Source organism: Oryctolagus cuniculus, chromosome 5 (assembly GCF_964237555.1).
Source record: "Oryctolagus cuniculus chromosome 5, mOryCun1.1, whole genome shotgun sequence".
NCBI classification, from domain to species: domain Eukaryota; kingdom Metazoa; phylum Chordata; class Mammalia; order Lagomorpha; family Leporidae; genus Oryctolagus; species Oryctolagus cuniculus.
In genome coordinates this window covers 36,342,218-36,362,667 of record NC_091436.1, presented here as the reverse complement: position 1 = coordinate 36,362,667, position 20,450 = coordinate 36,342,218, and the positions used below count along the sequence as shown (strand labels likewise).

The 20,450-nt window shown below is 40.0% G+C and overlaps 1 protein-coding gene across 4 annotated transcripts; it reads right to left on the bottom strand.

Annotated features, from left to right (window-relative positions):
* Positions 1–1,498: 1,498 nt before the first annotated feature.
* On the bottom strand, positions 1,499–20,103 carry VNN1 (vanin 1). 4 transcript variants are annotated; one of them, XM_070073552.1, is made up of 8 exons: positions 19,674–19,906; positions 18,049–18,147; positions 17,277–17,436; positions 12,062–12,254; positions 10,852–11,143; positions 9,395–9,753; positions 3,293–3,463; positions 1,499–1,957 (listed from the first exon to the last, which is right to left on the bottom strand). In XM_070073552.1, exons 3-8 carry the CDS (start codon positions 17,369–17,371, stop codon positions 1,775–1,777), a joined length of 1,293 nt encoding a protein of 430 aa, XP_069929653.1. In that variant the 5' UTR covers positions 17,372–17,436; positions 18,049–18,147; positions 19,674–19,906; the 3' UTR covers positions 1,499–1,774. The 4 variants fall into 4 exon arrangements, with proteins under 4 accessions (XP_069929653.1, XP_069929654.1, XP_008261753.2 ...); XM_070073553.1 differs by having other exon boundaries at positions 17,277–17,579; positions 19,674–19,903; XM_008263531.4 differs by lacking the exon at positions 17,277–17,436 and having other exon boundaries at positions 19,674–20,103.
* Positions 20,104–20,450: the final 347 nt, after the last annotated feature.

Here is a 20,450-nt window from a genome sequence, read left to right as displayed (position 1 = left end):
GGTTCACTCCCCAAATGGTGCAATAGCCATAGCAGCACCAATCCAAAACCAGGAGCCAGGAGCTTCTTTCGGGTCTCTCACATGGGTTCAGGGACCCAAGGACTTGGGCCATCTTCTACTGCTTTCCTAGGCCATAGCAGAGAACTGGATTGGAAGAGGAGCAGCTGGGACTAGAACCAGTGCCCTTATGGGATGCCAGCACTTCAGGCCAGAGCTTTGACCTGCTGCACCACACCCCAGTGGTGGTGTCGTAAGTAATTGGGTTCCTGCCACCAACATAGTAGACCTGATTGAGTTTCAGGCTCCCAGCTTCAGCCCACTAGCCACTGTTGGGCATTTGAGGAGTGAACTAACAATGAAAGCTCTTTCTTTGTCTCTTCCTAACAAAAGCTATGTTCTCTGTTTCACTAAATCATCAAATGTCAACTACTTCTGCTATTTCTGAAAATAATATTTAATGTCAGATAAACATATAACTTTATAAATATAACTTTGTGATATCCTAATTGCAGAGGATATTGTAGTATGGTGGTTTCACTATCAAGCTATCAGCAATCCTTCTGTAAGGATGTCTGTTAGAGTATTGGGAACCCAGAACAGTTGGATATTCTTAGTAAATGACCCATTTTGACTCAGGCTTCTGGTTATGCTGGAAAATGGTGCTGGGGACAGGGAAGAGAGAATTGTGATTTGTATGAATATCCTCCAGTCTGAATGTCTTAAACACGGAGGTTTTATTATCTAATGATCCTGGAGGCTGGAAGTCCAAGGTCAAGTTGTCAGCAGGGTTGGTTTCTTCTGAGGGCCCCTCTATAGGACTTGAGGATGGTTTTCCTTTTCTGTGACTGCACATGCTCTCCTCTCCGAGCGAGTCTATTTCCTATATCCTAATCTCTTCTTATAATAACAACTGGATTAGAGTACACCTCATTTCAATTTAATTACCTCTGGAGGTGGTGACTTTAAAACATAAATTTTGGGAGACACTATTCAGCCCACAGGAGAATTGAAATGTATTATATAGGTAAGTAACTAAGCACAGAAAACAAATAAAACTTCTTAGAAAATTTAAGCATAATGGAATAAGAGATGTGTGTTTTAATAAAAGTGGTAAATATTACAGACTTGGGAGGCTGACGCTGTGGTGTAGCGAGTAAAACTGCCACCTGAAGTGCCAGCATCCTATATGGGTGCTGGTTCCAGTCCAGACTGCTCCACTTCTGATTTAGCTCTCTGCTATGGCCTAGGAAAGCAGTAGAAGATGGCCCAAGCCCTTGGGCCCCTGCCCCCCGGTTGGGAGACCTAGAAGAAGCTCAGACCCAGAAGAAGCTCCTGGCTCCTGGCTTCAGATCGGCACAGCTCTAGTCATTGTGGTCATTTGGGAAGTGAACCAGAGGATGGAAGATCTCTCTCACTCTTTGCCTCTTCTTCTCTCTCTCTGTAACTCTTTCAAATAAATAAATAAATCTTTAGAAAAAATATTTCAAACTTAAGTGTATTTTAGAAGAGATTTGATGTAATTTTTATTTCTTCTGCAGAAAGCATTTGTGAGTCCAATTTGATACAAACAACCCAATTTCAGGAAAGAACAAAGCTCAAATAGTTTTTGCAAATTAACATATATATTGATACGTGTTCTTCTAAACAAAGACAAATGTATATTTGTAATTTAAAAATACCACAAACCACTATTTGCAAAATCCAAGACAATCCTTTTCTCATTCACCATATTTTTAAATTATCCCAAATAAAAGAGATGAAATATATAATTATCCTACCAAAATAAAGAGCACACAATATTTATTACAACTGTTAAAATGATTCCCAGGGCTTGTGCTGTGAGATCTGAGGAAGCATCTGATGCCTGATCCTTCTCATACAACCTTCCAAACAGAGTTACTGTTAAGACAGGTCCAGATGTTGGCTTCAGGCTCATCAGGCGTCCATCACTAGACACCTAGTTAGAACACAGAAAAGTAGACAGGTTTTAACTTTAAGACACATAATCTCATCATACGTATGAAATCCAGCATCACTGGATGGATAAACAATAAAAATACTGTTCAAATTCTATTCTGTCAAAGATATTTGAAAAATTGGAGCTGTGGAACTTATACTGATTGATTTATTCCTGAAGTGCCTATAATCGATATCAAATGCTCTATTTACTCAAGGAAGCATTCCATGAGTTAATAAACATAAAACAATGGAATTGATAGCATATAAAAAAGAAATCTAGTCCTCTCAGGCAGTATAAAGATGCCCTTAAATAATCAGACATTATTGAATAAGGGGAGGTTGAACTGCGTATCTACCACCCCCCATCACACACCCACCACAATCTCCCAACAGTCCCATTGTTCTCCCTCACCCAGCAGTTCTTCAAACCAGGAAAGGGACACAGGAGTAATCCCTGGAGGCAAAGTCAATGGGAGAATGTCACCGAGCAGACACATAGGCTCCAAGGAGTTGTTTTTGGGTTTAAAGTTTTTGCTTCCTTGCCAACACCAAACCCTATTGTGCTCTCTGTCCTTCAGCTTTCTGCTGCGGTCACATTGAGTCCCCCCCCCCCTTTTTTTTTTTTTTTTTTTTGACAGGCAGAGTGGATAGTGAGAGAGAGAGAGATAGAGAGAAAGGTCTTCCTTTTTGCCGTTGGTTCACCCTCCAATGGCCGCCACAACTGGCGCACTGCGGCTGGCACACCGCGCTGATCCAAAGGCAGGAGCCAGGTGCTTCTCCTGGTCTCCCATGGGGTGCACTTGGGCCATCCTCCACTGCACTCTTTGGCCACAGCAGAGAGCTGGCCTGGAAGAGGGGCAACCGGGACAGAATCCGGCGCTCCGCCCGGGACTAGAACCCGGTGTGCCGACACCGCTAGTGGAGGATTAGCCTATTGAGCCATGGCGCCGGCCCACACTGAGTCTTGACCCACACAGTAAGAGTGATTTCTTTCAACTTCCCTATTCCCCAGTAATCGTATGGGACTTCTGGTGGGACTGGTCCTGAAACTATTCTTGTTGAATCTTCTTCCTACTTAACAGATCTTAAGTAGTCCAGCCTCCTTGCAAATGAGGCTCGTTTCTTAATTCTTAATTAAGTAATTTCTTAATCACATTCATTATTAGGCTAAGAAATTCAGTTTGCTCAATATCCTCACACACCTAAGGATAATCTTACCCTTTCCAAATGGAGATTTTTTATAATATTTGTAAGCACGTGAATAGATTTTGATATTAAAAAAAAGTTTCCTCTTACATGAAATTAATTGTTAGTATTAGGCAAAGATTCTTACCTGGAATTCTTCAGGTGCAAGCTTAGTGTCACTCAGCAATACCTCAGGGAAGACATACTGGGTTCCAAAAGTACCACTGAGGGAGAACATCTCAAACATAGTAGAAGCTGTTTCAACTGAGTGCCCACAAGTGTTTAAGCCAGTGGTTCTACACTTCAGAAGGGTACAGATCTAAGGACAATGCAAGCCAATAAGTCACAAGAAAGTCGCAATGGGTATCTTCATTAGCTTGATTTCATCATTCTCAGTATACATAGTATACATATAACAAAGCATCATGTTGATACCATAAATATACACTTTTTAAATTTTAATTACACCTCAATGAAACTGGGAAATAATTTAACAATATAAAATAAGGTTAATTAAATAAAATATAAGCTGCTTTTAAAAACAAGAAAGTCACAAGAAAATCAATTGAAATACAATTCTTCTGACTTGAAAAACTCCCATACCCTTCCATTTGGCAAAATACTGTATTTTCTCATTAAATTCATCCAGCTCATTCAGAATAACAAATGCAACTAGTTATTGAAATAAAGAATTTCAGACTCCAGTGCTTCTGCAATTCATGTCAAACAGATTAACCACATAAAGAGATCATGAGACACTTGACTTCTAGCCATGAAAAACCATATAGTCCTGGTTCTCACATTAGATGTTTTAACTATCAAACGTGTTCATTTAAAAGAAAGTTTAATTTAGACACTAGTGAAATCTGTATTATTGCTTATCTCACAAAATATAAGAACTTCAGGGTAGTAATGAACATTAGAGTTGACCCAGAGATCATCCTGGTGATCTGGTAAAGTCACATATTTCATATTTGTGCAAGGACTGAACCAGTTCTCCATTAAGTTTTTCTTCCACTATAGTACGGAACTGTTTGAACTTCACATCTAAGTATGAGTCATCTAACCATGCAAGTTGAAGGTTCCCAAAAGGGAAACCCATGTTCATTTAGCTTCATGTGTACACATAGTACAAGCCACCCTCATTCTTGCCTGACTAAAGCATGAATCTTTTTTTTTTTTCTTTTGGACAGGCAGAGTGGACAGTGAGAGAGAGAGAGACAGAGAGAAAGGTCTTCTTTTTCTGTTGATTCACCCCACAATGGCCGCTGCGGTGGGCACACTGCAGCTGGCACACCGAGCTCTTCCAAAGCCAGGAGCCAGGTGCTTCTCCTGGTCTCCCATGCGGGTGCAGGGCCCAAGGACTTGAGCCATCCTCCACTGCACTCCCGGGCCACAGCAGAGAGCTGGCCTGGAAGAGGAGCAACCGGGACAGAATCCGGCGCCCCGACCAGGACTAGAACCCGGGGTGCCGGCGCCAAAGATGGAGGATGAGCCTGTTGAGCCATGGCGCCGGCCTAAAGCGTGAATCTTTAACTTGTCTCCATGCTTCAACTTTTGCTGGTGAAAAGCCAGCACTTTGGAGCGTGTGTGTTTAAGGTAAAGGTGGAATGAATATGTTTGTATTTAGTTCCCTTGAAATCTTACAGAAACTAACACAATTTTTTTAAAGATCCCACAAGCAGAAGAGAACAGGAGGACAGACAACAGCCCAATTATAGAGACTCAAGTGTTGCAACAGTATGTGGTAACTGATTTAGTAGACCTACAGCCTAAATTGGCAGTGGAGCAAGCCATATCCAAGCATATACACTGCGGAATACTCACAATACTCCATCACTACCACCAGGTTCCTCAGAGCTGGGAGTACAGATGCAGTGGTTAAAATTAGGAAAATCAGTGTAAAATTGTGAAGGATGCCTTAAATACATAGTGTCTAATACAAATGGACAATTTCCCCATTCCCTATTATAGTAAGAGACTGAGAATTTCTTCCCAGAAAGGGTATGGATGGAGATTTTATAGACTCTGGTAAAGAGGATTACATGAATAAATTGTATTGAATGTTGAAAACAACTCCCACCATCAGCTCCCCTATACCATGAAAGGCCATTTTCCCAAGTTCACTCCTAAATATTATCAGCAAGAGATTTATCTTTCAGGAATTGTTGGGACAAATAAAATACAGGACAGGAGTCCCAGTTAAATTTGAAGTTAAGATAAATAACAATGACTTTTTAGTATTAAGTATCGCAAATATTGAAGGAAATGTACTCTAAATTTTTTGTTGTTGTTTATCTGAACCTCAAATTTACCTGGGGATTCTGTATTTTTCTTCTATAAATTAGGCAATTCTATTCACGAAGGAAATTAAATGGGGTCAGCATTGTGTTGTAGCAGGTAAAGCCACCACCTGCGACACCAGAATCTCACACTGGCACTGGTTCTTGTCCCGCCTCTGCTCCACTTCCAATCTGGCTCCCTGCAACTGGACCTGGGAAAGTAATGGAGGATAGTCCCAGTGCTTGGGCCCCTGCCCCTAGGTAGAAGACCTAGAAGAAGAAGCTCTTGGCTCCTGGCTTCAGCCTACCCCAGTGCTGGCTGTTGCAACCATCTGGGCAGTGAACCCATGGATGAAAGTTTCTCTCTTTCTCTCTCTCTCTCTCTCCCTCTCCCACTTTCTCCCTCTCCCTCTTCCACTGTAATTCATTAACAAAAAAAAAAAAAAGTAAACCTTAAAGGAGGGAAGGAACGAACGAAGGAACGAAGGAAGGAAGAAATTTAGAAGAATCTTGAAACCTGACCATCCCAAGAGCAGGTCTCTGAAGATACTTATTTTGGAGGTCTCCCTAATAACAGGTCTATCTAGATAACCCTACTAAAGCTTCAAATCGGCAAGTGCCATCCACATACTCAAAACTTTCAATCAGTTTCTGGTACAATCTCCAGATTACAACAATGGTAGGAAAATTTGTAATGCCAAACAATGGGCAAAACAACCAGATAACTGCAACTTGAGGAAACTAACTATTCAGGCAGAAGAAAAATCAAGATGTCTTTTCTTGGGGCAGGTGCTGTGGTGTAGTGGGTAAAGCCACTGCCCACAACATTGGCAGGCTACAGTACCAGAAGCTCAACTTCCAATCCTGTTCCTTGCTAATCTGCCTGAGAAACCAGTGGAACATGGACCACATGCTTGGGTGCCTGCACCCATGTGGGAGATCTGGAAGAAGCTCCTGACTCTTGGCTTAAGCCTGGCCCATCCTAGCAGTTGTGGTCATCTAGGGAGTGAACCAACGGATGAGATCTCTCTCTCTCTCTCTCTGTTTCTTCTTTCCTCTCTCTCTCTCTCTGTTTCTTCTTTCCTCTCTCTCTCTCTCTCTCTCTCTCTCTAACTCTGACTTTCAAATAAATCTTTTAAAAAATAATTTTTAAATAACTTCAGAGAGATAGGAGAAAACACTGCATCCATGAAATCAACAACAAACATTTTTTTTAAAAAAAATGAAAAACTCAGAAATAAAAAAGAGCTGTTGAAAATTAAAAACATGTTCACAAAAATAAAAGATTCAGTGCAAGATTTGGAAGATGAAGTAGAGTGTATTTCTCAGAAAGTAAAGCCCTAGGTGGGGAGCATTCAGCTCAACAGTTAAGAAGTCATTTGGAAATTTGGCAATCCTAAGAAGTAAATCTGTCCATTCTTTTACTGTGTTAATTTAGAAGCTTTGGATGTATGTTGAATTTCTTTGAATAAAGGCCTTTTTTTTCCCCTTTGTAAAAAAAAAAAAAGAAAAAAGAAGAAGAAGAAGAAGAAGTCATTTGGGACACCCACATACTTTACCTAAGTGCCTGGTTTGACACCTGCTCTGCTTCCCATCTGGCTTTCTTCTGACACACATCCTAGAAGGCAGTAGGTAATGACCCAAGTACTTGAGTTCTTGCAACCCATATGGGAGACTCAAACTGAGTTCTGGGCTCCTGGCTTCAGAATGGCCCAGCCCTGGCTGTTGCAGTCATTTGGGAAATGAAATGATAGAAGATCTCTCTCTCTCTCTCCCTCTCTTTAAAATAAAAAATGATGATAAATAAGTAAATAAATCATTTTTAGAACAAAAGGAATTTTATAACTCATTTCACATTAAAACCTAACTTGAACTAACATAATTCATAACATATCTATGTGAATTGCTTATGGTAAATATTCCCATGTTTTCCAATAGATGTACAGTATTAACATGTCTGATACTGGGTGTTGCTGCAGACTCTGATGGTAATATTAGGTAATATGCATTATTGTCTTTATAAAACTGGAATCCAACTGCCACCCAATAAGCTCCTCTTCCTTTATCTTCATGTGCCAGAGAGATCTCATTCACTCAGCTGCTCCTGCCAGAAAGCTGGTATATTCTAGACTCTTCCTTCCACTTTCCTTTTACATAACAAATGAACCTTTAATTTAATTTCCTAAATGTTTCTTGACTTTGTGCTCTACTATTATCCCTACTTAGATAATTTTTGTCCAGATCCTAATAGGACTATTACAATAATCTTAGTCATTTTTAACTTAATTACATAACCTACAGCATAACTGAAATGATCTATTTGAAAAAGATCTGACCATATCATTTCCTTGCTGAAAAATCTTCCAACAGCTGACCATCACTGAACAAGAAAGTCTCAATCTTAAGCATGTCCAGTAAGATCCTGCAGAATGTTGTGCTGCTTCTAGCCTTATCCTTGCATCTCATGTTATACCTTAATATCGAACTTGTTCTTCCTTGCATACTCTGCTCTTCCACACCCACACCCTTGCTCATGCTCCCCACTCTACCTGGTATTCCTCCCACTTATTTTCACCTGGAGAATAGCATCAATTCATACATTGTGTTTCTAGAAACTTCCCTGGAAATGAAAATTAGGCTACATCCAGCACCTTTGTACTCCTATAGCAAAACATGTATTCTACATTCTATCACATGCCAACCTATACTGAAGCTATCTGTTCAAATGTCTTTCACCTTTACTAAATAATAAATTCCTCAAGAAGAGGGTCTATATTTATTTGCCATCATATAATTATCACTGTAATATACGCCCAGCACATTTTAGGTGCTCAACAATTGCTTGTTAAAATGAACAACCATTAGTACAGCATTTATCAAAAGCAAACAAAATTTTACATAGTGGGTATTGTCCCTGCACTCAGAGAGTTCCCAGTCTCAAAAATATATGTATGATTAACACTACATGATGTATCTTTGATAAAGTAAGCATTGGATGTTATGAGGACACATAAAAGAGATACTTAATGAAGCTGAAGAGGTGGAAGGTGTTATGTGGGAAGTATCTGGGCAGCTCTTCTGGTGAAAGGCTGCACAGTGTTATGAAAGGTGAGTGGGTGGTGATCCCCATAGAAAAAGGAAACAGCCTACACAAACTTCCAGAAGTTCTGCAGATGTTAGTGAATTGCAGGAGGAAAGTGTCTCAGTATTGCAAAAACTTAGGACAAGTAAACAGAAGTGAGAAAAGAGGACAGAGAGTAGGGGTGGAGCAATCTTTTATATTCCGAATTTGATTTGTTAGTAGTCAGTGAGGAATTTTAAGCAAGATATTGATTTAATCATAAATAGCTTTTTTTTGGGGGGTGTGGATTTTTTAAATTATAGAGGAGGGAATGGACTAGATGGAGTTGTGACTATCAAAAGGAAAGCCTATCAGGAGAGTAATGCAATAAACAGAGTAAGATAGAATGAGTGCCAGACCAAGGTAGAGAACAGTAGAATGAGAGGTACATGGTGCCACTTGTTCTTAAGAGTTCCATCTCAGCATGCTGTAGTAACTCCTTTTTTATTTCGATGACTATGAGATATCTAATCTTTGTAGCCATAACGCATTTTACTGGACAATTCCAAAGGTCAATGCCATCATTCTTCAGTACATGCTTAGTGTCAAGCTCTGTATAACGCGAGACAGATATTAATGCAAATAGAGGGAAACTAGCTCAACTTGTAATTTGAATAATTTTAAATACAGGTACTGAAAACAAAATTAAAGTTAGACTGATATCTAAGATTACAAAATTTACCAAATAAAAGTACAGTCTACCAGACATATTTACATTTCAAATAAACTTTTTAAGTATACATATATTCCCCAAAATGGGACATCCTTGTAACTTAAAAATCATTTATTGTTTATCCGAAGTCAAACTTGATCATATTTAAACTGGAAACTGACACCAACATATTACCTGTAGATAATAGTGCCCTTCAACAGTATGCAGTCCATCAAATGCCCCTAGGGCATAAACTTCATCTGATCTCTTCTCAGACATCTTGTAGCTTAGGTGACAGCAGAGATCTTTCTGACACACTGTGTAATTTCCTGTGGCTTCTGTGAGCCCCACGAAAGTGAATTCATCAAAGAAGACAGTGCCCTTAAATTCCTGGTTTCCCTTTGAAAGTGGTTCTATGCTGCTGGCATAAGAAGCCCAATTCACTACTGTGTGGTGTGGGTGAGAATCCAGTTGTGCAAGGAGGAGTTTTCCCTCCTCTGTCTTCATGTCATAATGAAATGCTCTGGGAGAATCAGGTGCATATATGCCACTTCCTGGAAATGCCATCAGAAAAAGGAAATAGGAAGGTGAAAAGGGACTCCTTGCTTGTTGTTTTAAATCCATATTAGCATTTGATTCCCTTTAAGCTGTATATTTAATTTAGTAAAATTTGTGGATAAGGACAAAGAGGTGAGGGGGAACCCAATAAAATATGACATCAAGAAGCCAAAAAAGGAAACAGTGTTGTGGCACAGTGGATTGGGCCACCACCTGTGACACCAGCATCAAATATGGGTTCTGTTCAAATCCCAGCTGCTCCAATTCTGATCCAGCTCCCTGCTGATGCTTGGGAAAGCAGTGGAAGATGGCTCCTGCTTCCTGTGTGGGAGTCCCACATGAAGCTTCTGGCTCCTGGCTTCATACTGGCCCAGCCCTGGCCATTGCAGCCATTTGGAGGCTGAACCAGCAATGGAAGATGTCTCTCTCTCTCTCTCTCTTCCTCTCTCTGTAAGTCTGCTTTTCAAATAAATAGATAAATCTTTAAAAGGGGAAAAGAAGAGGCCAAGACAGGGGTCCCGTATTGTGCTACAGTGGGTTAAGGCACTGTCTGCAACACTGGCATCCTGACTGCTCCTCTGATCCAGCTCCAAGCTAATGCATACGGTAAAGGAGAGGAAGATGGTCCAAGGATTTGGGCCCCTGCCATCAATGTGGGAGACCAAGATGAAGTTTCAGCCTCCTGGCTTCAATCTGACCCAGCCCTGGGCATTGTGGCCATTTGGAGAGTGAAACAGCTGATATAAGATCTCTGTCTCCCTGTGATGCCCCTTCTCTCTCTGTAACCCTGCCTTTCAAGTAAATAAGTAAATAAATCTTACAAAAAAAAAAAAAAAAGAAAAAAAAGAAAATTTCACTATATGAATTGGTAAATTTGGGAGGAGGGTAAGACAGAGTAAACATTCAATTTGAATAAATAAATCTGCAAAACTGTTTGGATTGAAATTGATTCCATAGCACATCACCAGATAGATATACAGTAAATAAGAGTTGTAAAATGTTCTGTTACAGATTACATGTTAATCGGCAACAATTTTTTTGTTTTCTTTTTTCTGACTACATCAAACCTATAAATCTTAAAGATCGTACCTTACCTGTCATTTTCTTTGAAGGACAATGTGTATTGGCTGCAAGAAAATTGACTCCCATGCCCATAGCCCAAGCTGAATGGAATTCAATAGCTGATAAATGTGGTAAAACATTCATCCACGCTGTTGGGAAGAGTATGGTGTCCACATGATGATCTTTCACCAGGGTAACAGCAGGATCATGGAAGAGTATATCAAAGCACGTGAAAATGCCAAACTTTCCAAAAGTGGTGTCAAAGGTCACAACCTCAGGCTCCTTTGGAACATTGAACTGTTCTTCGCCCATAAAAAGGTTTTGCTGCAATGTACAGAACATGAAGAAAGAAGGTCTTTTAGCAAGCCTGGACATCACTATGTCTGAACAGTGCAAGCTCACATCTGTTTGACAGTTCAAATTTCATCTTGATCCCTGTTTCACAGGGATAGAGCAGTGCATTAGGGAGTTGGAGGCTACTCCAACTTACTCCAAGGAACTTTTGGTTGAATTTCCATATTTTTACAAGGCATATGAGTGAAATAGACAACTATTTGCCAATAACACGTTTAACTGCTGTCTGTGGGCAAAGAACTTTGTTTTCTCCTTTCTTCTCATGACCAGTTCTATCAGTAAGGAGAATTTCACTTTAGTCCTTTACCCATAATTAAGTCATGTCTTTAAAAGAACAAAGTTGGGGTAGGCATCTGGCTCCAGACTCCAGCTTCCTGCTACTATAGACCTCAAGAGGTAGCAGAAGTGGGTCAAGTAGATGGATTCCAGCCACCTATGTGGGAGACCTGGATTGGGTCTTAGCTTTTGGCTTCTACCTTGGCCCAACACTGGCCATTTCAGGCTTTGGGGAAGTAAACTATCAGATGGGAAGATGGGAGCTTGCTCTCTCTCTTTCCCTCTATCTCTCTCTCTCTCTCTCAAATAATTAAACTTAATTTTGTTTTTAAAAGATAAATGATAGATTCCACTAGATGACATTAAATTTCAATGCAGGTAGTTCCTGTTGATTCTCATATACTCTAAGCAACACACTCCTATGTCTAAACACAGAAGGAAGTCCTTGGGAATCTGTAGTTATTTTTCACACCTAATCATTGCTTTCTGTACTTTGTAACTGCTCTGCTTCTAAAGTACGCTTATTAGTAGTAACAATAATAATATTTTTCCCACTTGCCCACTTTATTTCATAAACATTCGGTAGCTGAATTACTTGCAAGTTAATTTTACCTTGTGGTAGCGCGCTACTAGTTTCCCCTGAGAATCAAACACCACATCTGTGTTATATTGGTACCAGCCATCAGGAGGACACTGGGGGTCACTGGCATTGCAAAGCTTCTTGTCTCCAATATTTGCGACGACATAGATAGAGTTGTCCTTGGCCAGGCAGCTGAGTCTTTCTTGTACTGGAGTTTGGCCAAATCTGGTTCATATTCATTTAAAAATGAAACAAAAAATTTAACTCAAACTTAGCTTTTAACAAAATTCAGGATCATCACTTGAATATATTATTCGATATATATATAAAAATAAAATCTAAATAACAGAAGGTAGTAGAGAAGGATAAGGACAGGAATAAGAGAATTGAGAGGAAGTCCATGCTTTTTGGTTGTCAGAAACTACTTTCGGGTAATATTCCAGGCCATATATTTTTATAGTATCTATCATAATCTATAAGTATATAGTATATTCATATACATATTCATCTTGGTCTGTAGCATTCTATAAGTATTATGGTCCCATATATCCTAGTCACTGGACCCATGACTGACAGAAAAGAAGCATTAAAAAGTAAATCTAGTAAATGGACCAAAATTGGGAATTAGGATAATCCTGAGAAGATGGCCAAATATAAAGCACCAAGAATCTGTTTCCCCACCTGGATAACAATTGCATGGGCAGAATCTGTCTGAAGTAACTTAGAAAATTGGAGTCAATTCAAAAGCTTTCAATTTCTAAGGGAAGTCTTGGGAGGTAAATTGTGGTTAATTTGAGTTCATTTCAGCTCCTAGCTCCAAATTATCTACCAATCCCACAGCCCTGGTGCAAGCCACCACAAATATGGAAGCAGGGAAGACAGTAAGCACCCTGCCATCTGAGTAGCAGGGCTCTGTTTACAGATCACTGGTTGCTGCTTCTGAGCACGGCCATGCAGACACAGAATTAGGCAACCCTTATTGCATATGCGCCTTCATACACCCATTATCACAAGTCCTGCCTCTCTGACGATGATTTCCAGGTGATTGAAAGAGCCAGTGTATTTTTTTCTTTTTTCCTTTCTGTGAGCCAGTCATTTAAAGACAAAAACATATAGAAGCAATTAGATATCCAGGGGAATTTAGAAAATCACCATATGTTCAGGAAAGGATAAAGACTCAGAAAAGACCTGAGAAGACTTTAAGTTTACACCTCAAGCTGATAACAACATAGAAACAGCCAAAAATAATCAAAAAAGGAAGAACACACACAGTAAATCCCAATGAAGGGGGAGAATCCAGTTATTGAAGTTAATGCATTATAAGATTCAAATGCACAGTTATCAACAACAATGAAAAAAAATCATTAAGACATACAAAGAAAGGAGAAAGTATAGTCCATTCAAAAAGAAAGAAACAGAAGCCATCCTAGACAAAAACTGCAGGACAGATCTACTAGACAGAAACTTTAAAACAACTGCCTTAAAGATACTCAAAGAAATAATGGAAGATGTGGAGAAAGCCTTTTTAAAAAATGTATGAGGGCATTAGTGTTTAGCACAATGGTTAAGATGCCAATTGGAAAAACTATATCCCATATCAGAGCCTCTGAGATCTGGTTCTGGTTCTGTTTCCCAGTTGCCGCTTTCCGTTAATGCACACCTGAAGGTACCAGGTGATAACTTAAATACTTGGGTCCTTGATACCCATGTGGGAGATCCAGACTGAGTTCCAGTTCTTGGCTTTAGCCTGGCCCATTTCCAACTATTGTGATTTGCAGGCATTTGAAGCATTAACCAGCAGATGAACAATTATCTATCTATCTATCTATCTATCTATCTATCTATCTATCTCTGTCTATGTGTCTGTCTCTCTTTCAAATAAAGTTAAATTAATTTAAAAAGCAATTTATCAACAGAGAAGAACTATCAATAAAGACAAAAATGAAAATAAATTCTGTAGTTCAAAATTCTAATAGTTGAAATAAAAGTGCATGAGAGAGATTCAAAGACAGATTGAGCAGGCAGAATAAAGAATCAATGAACTCAGTAACAAAATGAAATCTGATTCAAAAATGGGCAAAAATTTGAATACATATTTCTCCAAACAATATACACAAATAAGTAACAAGCACATGAAACTATACTCAGCAGAGTAATTATTAGAGAAATGCAATCAAAACCATGAGATACCACTTCACACCCATTAGGATGGCTACTATTAAAAAAAAAAACAGGGACCGGCGTTCTGGCTCACTTGGCTAATCCTCCGCCTGCAGTGCAGGCATCCCATATGGGTGCTGGGTTCTAGTCCTGGTTGCTCCTTTTCCAGTCCAGCTCTCTGCTGTGGCCTGAGAGGGCAGTGGAGGATGGCCCAAGTGCTTGGGCCCCTGCACCCACATGGAAGACCAGGAGGAAGCACCTGGCTTCAGCGGCCATTTGGGGGGTGAACCAATGGAAGGAAGACCTTTCTTTCTGTTTCTCTCTCTGTCTCTCTGTCTCTCTCTCTCTCTCACTTTCTATAACTCTATCTGTCAAATAAATAAAAAATAGAAAAAAATGAGAAAATAACATGAATTTACGAGGATGCAGACAAATTGAAATCCTTGTGCACTGTTGGTGGGAAATAAAATGGTACAGCTACTGTGCAAAGCAGTTTGATTGTGTTTTAAAATTTAAAAATGGAACTGCCATAGGATCCAGCAATTCCTTTCTGGGTATGGGTATATACACAAAAAGATTGAAAGCAGGGTGTCAAAGTGCTATCTCTATGCGCATGTTCATAGCTGCACTACTCAAAATAGCTAAAAAGTAGAAACAACCCAAATGATCATCTGTGAATGAGTGGATAGCCAGTGTGTGGTATATACACACATGAAACATTATTTAGCATTTAGAAGGAAGGAGATACTCACATATACTATAATATGAACAAAACTTGAGGACATTATTCTAGGATAAATTAGTTATTAAAAAGAGAAATACTGTTTGATTCCACTTGTATGAAGTACATAGAGCAAATTTATAAAGACAGAAAGTAGAATATGGTTTCCAGGGACTAGGATGGGGAGTGGGGATGGGGGAGTATTATTTAGATTTGAAGTCTGAGTTTTGTAAAATGGAAGTTTCTGGAGATGGAAGGTGGTTGCAAAACAATATACCATTAAATAATATAAATACCATTAAACTATACCCTTAAATATGGCTATGATACTAAATTCTATGCTGTATGTGCTTTCCCACAATTAAAAGATTTGGAGAACAAAAAAAGCTTGGAGGTAAGACAGAGGCCAATGAAACCTTATGAAATATTCCTGCTACCTATCTGCCTCTGTCTCCTATTCTTCTCCCCACAACACTCACTTCATCTCAACCACACCAATTTTGTTATTCCTCACAATCTAGACACATACTCTGTTCACAGAATCTTGGAGGCTAGAATTTCCTTGGCCTGGAATACTTAATACTGATATGACCTACTCTCCCTTCCTTCAATTCTTTGCTTAAGCATCACTCTAAAGTACTCTGATGATGTAGTAAAAATTTCAACCCCATGCTTGCCACTGTATTAACCCTTCCTGCGGTATTTTCTCCATGACCTACAATTTACCTCCATCTCATATCATAAATAAGTAGACAGATGATAGTTACCCAGATAAAGGTAGATAGCTGGGTAATTATCTTTTTTCCAGTTATCTACTATCTCTCCACACTAAAATATAAGCTCAAGAAGGACACAGCTTTTTTAGTGTTTTGTTCAGTCAGTTGCTGAGAACAGTACATGGACATATTAGATACCTCCCCCCAAACTTTTGAATAAAGGATTGAAGGAAAAAAATGAAATAAATAAATAAATGAAGAAAACTATCATTAGTTCATGGAAAATGTGAAGGGGCAACAAGGATTTTTTTTTTTTTTTTTTGACAGGCAGAGTGGACAGTGAGAGAGAGAGACAGAGAGAAAGGTCTTCCTTTGCCATTGGTTCACCCTCTAATGGCTGCCGCGGCTGGCGCGCTGCAGCCGGCGCACCGCGCTGATCCGATAGCAGGAGTCAGGTACTAATCCTGGTCTCCCATGGGGTGCAGGGCTCAAGGACTTGGGCCATCCTCCACTGCACTCCCTGGCCACAGCAGAGAGCTGGCCTGGAAGAGGGGCAACCGGGACAGAATCCGGCACCCTGACTGGGACTAGAACCCGGTGTGCCGGCGCCACAAGGCGGAGGATTAGCCTAGTGAGCTGTGGTGCCAGCCAACAAGGATCCTTGAGATGGAACAAATGGAGCCTCCTAATGGGGATATTGAGGAGGTTTTTGGATATTTGGCACTAGGAAAGGCTGTTCTAAAACAAATCACTTATAATGGAACTGATAATAGAATTCTAGTCTTTTAGACATGGTTGAGTCATCTTGGGAGATAGTGAAATAAGAAATACTTAAGACATAATTAAATTTGAAATAAATGAATTATTAAGGTAAGCAATATTGAACATTTTCAAAATCAAGGTGTTTCTATTAGTAGCTACAACAGTTAGTATGTGTGGTTTAGAGAGCAATTTCAAAACAGGAATTGTCAATATAGTTTTAGCCATAGTGAAACAAAGAAGTGTGTTAGGGCCAGCTTTGTGGCATAGCAGGTTAAGCTACAGCCAGTGACCCATATGAGAGCCAGTTTTAGTACTGTGTGCTCCATTTCCAATCCAACTCCCTGCTAATGGACCTGAGAAAAAGCAGAGAATTACCCAAGTGCTTGGGCTCCTGCAGTCATATGGGAGACCCAGAAGAAGCCATGGCACCTGGCTTCAACCTGGCCTAGTTCCAGCTGTTGCAGTCATTTGGGAATGACCCAGCAGATAGAAGATTCTCTCTCACTGTCTCTCTCTTTCTCTCTCTGTAATTCTGAGTTTCAAATAAATCTTAAAAAGAAAGAAAAAGGAAAGAAAGGAAGAAAAAGAAAGAGAGAGAGAAAGAAAGAGAGAGAGAGGGAAAGAAAGAAATGGCGTTAACTGCTTCTCTTAAATGTATAAAACATTGGTTTGCTTACATCAGAATGGCTAGTGCTACTTTCATCACATTTCATATTTCTTCATTCTAGATCTGATTTATGCCACTCACTTCCCGGTCATATTACCTCCTAACAATCAATTTAACTTTTTAAAGATTTTTAAATTTTATTTTAAATACAGAGTTGCAGAGAGAAGGAGGAGGAAAAGGAGGAAAGGGGAAGGGGAAGAGGAGGAGAAGGAGAAGAAGACCTTCGGTCTGCTAGTTCAGTCTCCAAGTAGCTGCAACAAGCTGGGGCTGTGCCAGGCTGACGCCAGCAGTCTGGAACTTCATCCTGGTCTCCCATGTGCGTGCAGGTGCCCAAGTACTTGGGCCATCTTCCGTAGTCTTTCCAGGCACATTGGCAGGCAGCTGGATCAGAAGTGGAGCAGCCAGGACAAGAACTGGTGTCAATATGGGATGACAGCATTGCAGGTGTTGGCTTAACGTGCTACATCACAATGCTGCCCCAATCAACTTAATCTTTAAGGAGTTTAATATGTTAACCTCATCTCCTATGTTAACAATGAGAAAGGAAAATTATTAGTCCTAAACTGATATATGTCTCTATTTCACCATTTATTAACACAGTTTTCAAATTATGGTCCCACACCAGGAAATGTTTTTCTGCTGATTGTCAAGGAGTCAGAGATGAGGGTCCTGTTTTTCTATAGCTACTCCTATGACCCTAAGCCAAGTTATACCTCTCCTCTTTCCAGCTCTTTCTCTCAATCGAAAGGTATCTACAAAGTTCCTTTTGTGCACTGATTTCTGTGATTTCATGATTCACATTCACTTTCCTAAGAAATACATTCATGGTAGAAGGAAAAAAAAAAAACTAGCCTGCAACTTAGAGTTGATAGTGGATCTAAGCAACAACGATTAAGAAAGTGTTCCCAAGTAATACAAGTTGATGTTTGTGATTGAATTTTTCACCAACTTATTTCCTTACCTGTTAGGATTATTACAAGGAATCCAGTTTACCTGAGGGTCTGGGATATCCTCCAAGTATGGGTAGAGAGATGCCCTGTTGAAATCCCAGCCATAAATACCATCTTCTGGGGTCACAATAATATGTGCACCCTGTTAAAAAAGTAGCTTAATTAAATACTTTTTTTTTGACAGGCAGAGTTAGTCAGTGAGAGAGAGAGACAGAGAGAAAGGTCTTCCTTCCATTGGTTTACCTCCCTAATGGCCGCTACGGCCAGCGCGCTGCGCCGATCCGAAGCCAGGAGCCACATGCTTCCTCCTGGTCTCTCATACAGGTGCAGGACCCAAGAACTTGGGCCATCCTCCACTGCCCTCCCAGGCCACAGCAGAGAGCTGGACTGGAAGAAGAGCAAGTGGGACAGAACCAGAGCCCCAACCGGGACTAGAACCCAGGGTGCCAGCGCCGCAGGCAGAGGATTAGCCTAATGAGACATGGCGCCGGTCAAACAAATAGGCAAACAATCAAGAGAGGGCCTGAAAGACGCACAGAGTAAATGAGTGGCTAAAAACCACTGGGGCTTTGTTCTAACCTTCCAATATTAGTCTTTCCTTATATTTATAATTTATTTTCTTTTCCCAAGAACTTTAGCTTTCCAATTCTTCATTATTGTTCCTGTGTGACTTTTCCATTTTTTGACAGACATTAAAAGTTTTCCAAGCCACTCATGATCTGTCTCCCATTGCAGCTGTTAAATATAAACCTAGTTTATTCCATTTCAAACCCCTCCCTAAACTTTGGCCAGTTTCTGTGTGTGATTTTGTCAGGGTCAGAGCTGACTGATGATTCACCTTCTCTGTTTACTTCCTATTCTGCTCCAGCTGTCCCCTACAACATGATCTGCAAGCATGAATCCTGTTCCTCAGAAGGAAAGGAGTTGCACACTGGTTACATGCACAGTGCTTGGCTTACAGGTGCTTCCTGCACTAACCTGGGCAACTTTGGGATGGAAAGGCACCTTGAAAGTTGCTGTGGCCTTTAGGAAGTACTTGGATTAAGGGTGCAAAAGAATATCAGAACCTTGGGAAACTTTTTATATTTTAGTATAAATGAAAATGTTGATTGATGGATATTAAATATGTATGTACTGGTGATTTCTGCATATTTCATGTGTCTCAGGTACACAACTGATCTATGATATCTTAGGTTAACCACATTTGTAAATTATATTCTTATACTATATGATTTGCTTTAAACTCAATACTTCATTCAATTCAAGGATTACTATGCACTAATAGATATACTCTTATCCTATAATTAGAATGAACTGTGCTATATATAATTCATATTAGTAAGTAATTAGCTAGACCCATTTTGTCTTCCATCTCCATCTGCAGTGGCAAAGAGGAACAAAGATTCTGAACTTACAACAAGTTCCTTAAAAGTCTGATACTTCTTAAAGATTATAAACATTTTCTTAACTTTGATCTCACTATTAGGAAAAGGTAATAGTGTCCTTCCTCTGAAACTTTTGAGAGGAAAGTATGGTTCTAAGTTATAAAACAAAAATTCTTATCTATCTTGATACATGCATCAATCCAAAGTATCGTTGACTCACAATGAGCCTGTCTCCTGAGACCCCACCCTTTGGCACAGAAGGGAGCACATGAGGAAATGGTACCTGCTTGGCTGCTGACGTGATTGCTCCTTCCAGAAGATCCAGATTCCGATTCATTAATGCCAGTGCCTCTTCAGGAGACACGGGTGTTCCTGTGGTATTAGGCAATATCACCGCATGCTCATAAACAGCTGCAATGAAAGTATCCAGGGAGCTGGCTCTTAAGATACAGAGAACCAAAATTGCCACGTAAGTCAGCAACTGAGAAGTAATCATGCTGAAGTCCAATGACTGCTGAAAAGCAGAGCCTGTCCTGATATTTATAGAGAGAAAACACAACAAATCACGTGGTTCCCAGAACTTAGTACCTTAAAAATAAGTTGCAAAAGCAACTTGGTGACTTCATACGCTTCTTGAACAAAGGACCCTCCAGTGTTACAGGGAGAATGTGTGACACTGAACTCAAGAAATGCCTCTTTCTATTTGTTTTCTTGAGTTGCCTGGCACAGCGCCACAAACTGGTGGTGTAAACAACAAAAATATGTTGTCTGTGGTTCTAAAAGTTAGAAGTCTCAGGGGAGGGGAGCAGCAGAGTTGGTTCCAGAAAACTGTGAGGGGTGGCATGTTCCCAGCTTCTCCCCTTGGCTTGTAGATAGCTGTCTTCTCCATGTGTGTCTTCAGATGGCATTCTCCCTATATGCATGTCTGTGTCCAAATTTCTCCCTTTTATAAGATCTCTAGTCATTGGATTTAGTGCCCACCATACTCTAGTATGACCTCTCCTTAACTGATTAGATCTGAAATGACATCACACAATCGTATTTCCAAATAAGGTCACTT